Raw genomic sequence first — 7,500 nt, forward strand, 5'->3', positions numbered from 1 at the left:
CAAAAGTTATCATTATTTAAATGCTAGTTTCATTCATAAGTTTCACATCATAGTCAGGTTTTCAGATCAGAATTCAGCTGAATTCAGAAATAAATGAACTTAGTTTCTGATTTCCTATGTATCTATTTCTGACCTATTCTGTTCTCAATCCACTTTCAAATATTAAGTGACTTCATTACTAAAAATTTTGAAATGATTAAATACAACAGGCTTAAAAATAAGATGATATTGTAATATAGTAGTTTACAACTTACATGAAAGAATCAAAATTCTTTGGATTTAGTGAACATGATTTTGTAAACAAATTATATGCTGGAATAAATTACCAAGTGAATTAGGGTTCTCTTGATATGAATAGTTTTAAGAAAAATAGAAAATCCTTTATGCTATTATGGGTATTATTATTCTTAATTTTTAGGAAGTAATTGAATTTTCACTCCCTTGATTTGATTAAACCTTAGTGTGATAAACAAAGAGAAATCTACCATTAAATTGACCTTAATAGTAATAAAGCTCTCAGTCATGAGACAGAGTTTCTATATATGTTGACGAGAATGTGTTATAGGACATGGAGGTTACTTTTTCCTTCTTACTGTCTTGGAGAGGCTAGTTAAATTGACTGGTCAACTTCTTTTTTCATAATAAATATGTGTACTCACAGAAACTTTGATGCATCAGTGGGCTATACAGTAAAAGAGAGGTAGAAGCAAGAAATGCAAGGGAGATAGTTGGGAGAGAGAAATTGTGAGATAGAAGACATGAGAGAAAAAAAAAAAAAAAAAAAAGTTGAGTAAGCAACAAGGACCAATAGTGTCCCTGGTGGTGGTTGGGATAACACAATTAACTCTACTCATCCAGGTCAAGCTTCACACTTTGGCACAATGCAGCTAATGTGGTATAAGATGCATGCAGGTTTCTGTCATCACCCTGGCACATAACTATCTCATGTAGTACATTATCATACCAAATTCATCCATAACTTGAAGAGGAAAAAAAATAAAACCAACAAGTGTAGCATTCAGTACTACCCTATCATAAAGTAAGGAGGTCTAATTGAGCTATGTCTTTATATCCTGCTATTTGTACAAATAAAAGACTACATCTTGATGCAAAATAAACACAAAAGCACTGTTGTGACTATAACAGGGAGTCATATACTAATTTATATAATAAGTGGTTGTGCACACTTTATTCAAGATTATGGCTGCAAGAAATGGCATGAATTGCTGGGTGTGTTTAATGCTGGATTATAGCAATTTGAAACATGTCAAACACATGGCTAATGCCTCATGCTTCACTCATTCTTGCGTAAACCTGCATAGCCACCATCCATTATACCCTTGGTAACAACACAATTCTGCAAGTAAATATTGTTACACTAAGTAACCTTTCAATTCAACTTGTTTAGGAAGAGAAAATGCAATCTCTTGCAGTCAGTTCCAGTGTCAGTTTAATGTTTCAAAAGGGAAGTGGTGTAGAGAAAAAGTATCTGTAGAGTGGATTTCTGAGAAAAAAAAAGCAAGAAAGAAAGAAAGAAAGGAAAACTTAATGCAGGAGAGGAAAGTAAAAAAGTATTCAGTGCAAGATCTGAAGAGTTCATTTTTGATGTGACTGCAAAGCTGTGTCTGATGGAAAGTCTTCAGTGTTTAATGTATAGTTCAGACAGCATTGCGAGTCACTCCCAAACCCAACTTCCCCTTTAATGACCTGGAATTTATTTTCACTGATTTTTTATGAAATGTTTGGGATAGGATTGAAAAGGATGAATAATTTAGCTTGATATGTTTGGGATCATAAGCACATACACTCTGAAAGAATATGGTGAATTTATAATTATTTAAAGTAAACTGAAAATGTAAACAGCACTTCACATTGTGCTAGAAAATTTTCATCAGTGGGATGTAAGTGTTCAGGGGAGACTAGAAAAAAAGAAAAGAAAAAAGAAAAAACACCCACAAAAACACAAAAATCAAAAACAAAAAACCCTTAGTAAACACAAAAGGATTAATCCCTACCACCCTTGCAGAAATGTCTCATTCAAGGTGGACACACTAGTTTCTCTTCTTCATGTGCAAAGAATATTGTCATCTTATTATTCAGCTCCCCACTCCCCCCACTCCATTTTCAATATTGACATTGGGTCTGACTCCCCTGTTTTGTAGAACAAAACTACTATTACTGTCACAGTTTTCTTAAGCATAATTTTGCTAAGTCTTAGGTGACTGAAGTTAAAATGTAAATCACAATTTATACTCTAGGGCTTCATAAAATCATAAATTCCACAAGGGATATTAAAATCCTTTAGTTAATAGGAATTGGAAGTTATATAGGTCCTTCTTCATTATTGTAATAAAGATTTAGACACATGACTCTCTGCTTATGGATTATTCTTAATTATTTGATGACCTTGATTATAACAGTAATATGTGCAGAAGTCTTTAATTCATCTGATTGATCCTGACATAAAAACACAAAGGTTAGTATCAAATGCTGCACCTGCCTGCTACATCTGAAAAAAAAAAAAAACAGAAAAACAGTTATCCATTTTTATTCTTTGTATTGGAAATTCTAGACTGAGATAAACATTTTATATAAATTTGAGCGATACATGACAAACACATATTTATAAACATGGTAGCTCAGTTTTACCATTCATAGTAAAATTTAAATGTAATATGGAAGTTATCTGTTTCCGTAGTTGAAGAACACTGAAATTATAATTCTCATCTAACTAGTAAAGGCAATCAGCCCCTTTCTCTGAATATTTTAAACATTGTGCATGTAAAATTTATGCCTAATTTGAATACTTATTAGCTGCCTAATCTCAGAAAAGAGTATTAGCTTTGTTTTTTTTTATAAAAACTCCATCAGTGTGTATCAGTTTTCATGTGTATATGTATGATTTTTTTCTTTGTTAATGTTAAATAAGATGTTTAACAAAACCTATTTATTCACAAGCTCACTTGGTTCAAAAGTTGTTTGCTGTATAGGTATGAGAAGTGCCTTTTATGCTCATGTTTTTATGTTGTTGTAAATCTTCTTTGATCAGAGCAGTCCAGAGTTGTATGTGTAGTTTCTGTAATACTATCTTGATTTATTGATACAGCTTCTTAACTGTTGGTCTGCCTTAAACTAGTATGTGTTTTCACGGACTTTGTAGAATTATGGAAATAATATAATACTTTAGAAGTTGATGAAAATAGCTGTTAAAATTATTACAACCATTGATTTTTATTATTATAGTGGCATTCATTCTATCTATTGATAATGTATTTGAGCTGTGTGTGACTAATGTGTATATATGGTCATAGGTTACATTTTGCAAGGTATTTGAGGAAAAGGTTTTTTCTCTGACAGGAAAAAATATTAAGCTTTCATTTACAGTGCAATAAATACATCACAAAATTTTAAATGGACATAAGTTTTAAGTAAAATATGATACAATACAAATAGTAAAACTTCCATCAATAAATAAATAAATAAAACTGAACATTGAGTTTAATGTCTTCGTTACTTTGGCTATGCTCACTGTCTGGCTAGCACTTCTGTGGAAGTCACAACACAACCAGGTTGATTCCTGAAATACTGTCCATAGACATAGAGGAGAGAAGGGTGTCTATTAGAATATGGCATGGGATTCATGTTTTTGAGAGCCAAAACTGATCTCTCTAAAGCTCACGTTGAAGAGGTGCTGTGAAATTCCGGTTGTAAGAGCACATTGGCTCTTTATTTACTGCACAGATTTCCACTGATCTTGGCAGGACACCTCATTCCTATCCTGGAAGTACAGTATATTTATGCAGTGAAAATGATAAAACATTTATTACTGTAGAGAAGGTAATATGCATAATTTATGCTGTTTTTAGCACAATCATTAGTGATATTCTTGATAGATTTTATTTCCAGCTTTCATATCTAATACATGCCTGGAAAATTAATTTTATATCTTTCATTTATTTGCCTATGTTAAAATTGAGTTTTAAGTCATCTTCAAGTGAACAGTTTGATTGCTGCTCATGCATAAGCTTAATTACTTCCCAGGAAGGACAGTATTAAATGTTTTAAATGTCAGAAAAATAAATGAATATGAGCTGTTTGATTAAAAAAATAGGCAATATCTGACGTGTTTGCAGCAGGAGCTTTTTCTTAAAATGCCTCCAAGGCAAATTTTTATTTAGTCACCAAAAAAAAAAAAAAAAAGAAGAAGTAGCCCATTATACTATTTATCATTGGTTGATACCATATGATTTGTAACACCCTTACAAAATTTTAATTTTGTATGATTAGCTGTGCATCATTAAACAACAGCCTTGCATAAGATGTGCTGTAAAATTCTGACAGAATCAAGATAGTGAATATTTAAAATAAGGCTGTATAGTCATCCATGGTTGTCAAAGGTAGATAATAGGAAACAGAACAGAGTGTGTAATCGTGCCTTCATTTAAACTGGTTTCATAGATAGACTTTAAAATGTGGTCGTTCATAAATGCTATTGACCATGGTACATGCATCGTATGTTCCTTTGGCTGATAAAGGTAACCACACAAAAATTACCTATAGAAACCATAATTTCAGTGATTAGTGTCTCAATGAAAGCTGAATTTGTATTGCTTTTCTGGGCAAATGACTATTCAGGTTCCCCCACTCCCCCCAATGATGCTGCCTGTGTAATTGGCAGAGAGGGACATCTTGATAATGGAAGTGTGAAGGTGTAACGCGTGTTAATTGATACTTCTTAATCACTTTTAGGTATTAAGTCATGATGCAGGAATCTGCGACAGAGACAATAAGCAACAGTTCAATGAATCAAAATGGAATGAGCACTCTAAGCAGCCAATTAGATGCTGGCAGCAGAGATGGGAGATCAAGTGGTGACACCAGTTCTGAAGTCAGCACAGTAGAGCTGCTACATCTGCAACAACAGCAGGTAAGTTTTGTTTTCCTCCATGCTTCCTGCAAACAAACCCGCCTGTTTATTTGAACCTGAGAAACGGATTCCTAGCAAATAGTGTATGTTGCTCTCAAGCTAGCAGATGCTGAGATTTTATTGTTATCTGCAACAGGATTGAAGGATGAATGAAGAGAGGGCTTTCATTAGTTACGTCATAGCAGTACCTGAGTGTCCTTCAGGTGTCAGGTTATTAATTAAGTTCACAGGGTGATTTTTTTTTTTTAAGATTGGTTCTGTAAAGCTTTGTAACCTTTGTAACTAATATTTTCCAGCTTCTAGTTTACTGTCTGGCATTGTGCTGCAGAATGTGCTACTTAGTTTTCCACCAGAGGGCCACATTACTTGATACTTGCTTATACAATGAATTTCTTCCAAGTCTCAGCTAAGGTGAAAAGGGCCATAAGGACTTTGCAGAGCATGGATGCTGGCCACTGATGGTTACAGATATTAACAATTAATTAATTAACCTGTGATGAGGTTGTGGCAAAAAAGTTTCATTGATTACCTGTGCTGCCTGCTTGGGAGACTCATTCCAGTGTATTTTTAAAATGTATATATGTTAATTATTTTAAAGGGTTCTTTATGTCTTTTCCTACTCTCACTAAAATGCTATTATACTCTATAAATTATAAAAATAATAATTAAAAATTTAAAATATACTTCTAAGTAACTGGTATTTATATCTGCATGAGGGATATGCTGATTTTTTTTCCTGATTTATATTATTGAAGAAATTTCTTCACAGCCAAAAATGTAGTCATTCCATTCTTCCCTGACTCAAGTCCATAGAAACACTGACAAGATTGAAAGCTTTCAAAGCATGTACCTAGATTGGGCATGAATGAGAAGGCCAGGCTGAGAAATTTTGATTGTTTTAAAAAAAAATAAAGGTATTGCTTTAAGCATCAGGATTGCACTCAGACTGAATGCAGGGGCGAAATGTTTGAAATGAAGTCATCAAAATAATGAATTACTAATAAAGTGTCTCAATTCAATGCAGCATCATTCAGATTTTAAGTTATATGTAATGAGTTAAATGCATCTCAAAAGGTGCAGCAAATGCTTTTGCTGAAGTAAAATTTAATAGAGTCATGATTTTTAATACTAAAAACATTGAAAAAGTTACATGGATTGAGTAATATCTTAACCTTAGGTGAAGTCAAGAATACTCTTTTGAAAGAACAAGACAGAGAATTTTGAATAGGGTACATATTATTGAAGAATGATGTCATATTTTCTATAGAATATTATCAGATAATGTTTGTTGTGTTTTGAGATGATTTAGTTGTAAATGTCATGGGAATTAGATGTGAACCAAGGGCCCTAAATTAACCTATTTTACAGATTTATACATGCAGTTTTCAGAACAGCCCTTACTTCCTTTAATGTTTCTGCAAAAAATACCATGCCAGAGAGATGCCTTAATAGTCTCATTACTTCCCCTAAATAAATATCTTCAGAATTGTTAGTCAGATTCTTCTGCATTCTGAGTTTCCAGGAGATTGATTTCCACAAACAAGTGAAAACATCAGAAAATGCACATCACAGTTCAGTCTTAGCATAGGACAGACTTAAAGGGGGAGTAACCAAGAAATTTTTTTTTTCTTTATAGCTCTGATTATATCTTAAAAAGCCGAAATTAGAGTAAAATGTGGTCACACATTACAGCATTCTGGAAGCACTCTGATTTTAGCCTGTGAGGTGTGCTGAGTTTGGAAATTACTTTGTTCTATATATTTAGTTTATGTGAACTAGAAGCAATAGTCAACATTAAAGTTTTACCCTTTGTTATGTAGAAGCTATAGTTACAGTTCCATGTGCAGCTAGCAAGATCTCAGTGGGATTTAGCACAATGACTCTGATGGGAGCTGACACATACTTTGGGGTTGTCTCCAGGAAAATAATATTTTAAATAGTAAATATGCAAAACCTTCTCAAGCATCCAGTTTGACATTATGTTATAAATTGCTTTCTAAAAGAGAGAGAGCTACTTAAAGTTGTTCATATTTTTTTTTTACTTTGCTGTATATAGTCTTTAGAAAAGGACTTAAAATTAAGTAAAACTCTGTTGTGTGTTTTGTATAATGAATAATGTAGTTATTGCTTTGAATTCTAACATATACACCAAGTTTCTTAAAACATGCGTAGGAAATATTAAAATACTGTGTCCTACCACTTTAAAAAATAAATTTGCACTTGAATTATTTTGTACATTTATAATTTTGTTGTTGTTATTGAAATGTAAACTTATACACAATGTCTAAACTCAATTATTCTAATTCTAATGGGCTGCATATTGAGGTTAAACATATAGACATAGAATTTGAGAGGCAGTAACTGGTATAAAAATGTAAAATGCTGCTTACCAGGAACTAGCAAGATAAGGATTTTGTTTTGAGAGTTTTTGTGAATTTTGTATTTCTGTAGTGGTGGGTAGCTTTATCTAAAATTGTCATGTATTTAGCAGGAAGAATTGGTTTGGAATTCATTACAAAAAAAATACTTGGTGATAAATAAACTATTAAAGGTGTCAATAAATGGAACTAATA

The 7,500-nt window shown here is 32.6% G+C and overlaps 1 protein-coding gene across 6 annotated transcripts in view; it reads left to right on the forward strand.

Annotated features, from left to right (window-relative positions):
* Foxp2 (forkhead box P2) overlaps nucleotides 1-7,500 on the forward strand; it is a 328,925-nt gene that overhangs the window by 100,692 nt on the left and 220,733 nt on the right. For 5 of the 6 annotated variants that reach the window (XM_051175704.1, XM_051175706.1, XM_051175702.1 and 2 more), the window contains exon 2: nucleotides 4,750-4,927. In XM_051175704.1, coding sequence (XP_051031661.1) covers nucleotides 4,760-4,927 — 168 coding nt within the window. In that variant the 5' untranslated portion in view covers nucleotides 4,750-4,759. Of the gene's footprint in view, nucleotides 1-4,749; nucleotides 4,928-7,500 lie in introns of those variants that run through there. The other variant, XM_051175707.1, reaches the window with a different exon arrangement.

Source organism: Phodopus roborovskii, unplaced genomic scaffold (genome assembly GCF_943737965.1).
Source record: "Phodopus roborovskii unplaced genomic scaffold, PHOROB, whole genome shotgun sequence".
In the NCBI taxonomy this organism is placed as follows: domain Eukaryota; kingdom Metazoa; phylum Chordata; class Mammalia; order Rodentia; family Cricetidae; genus Phodopus; species Phodopus roborovskii.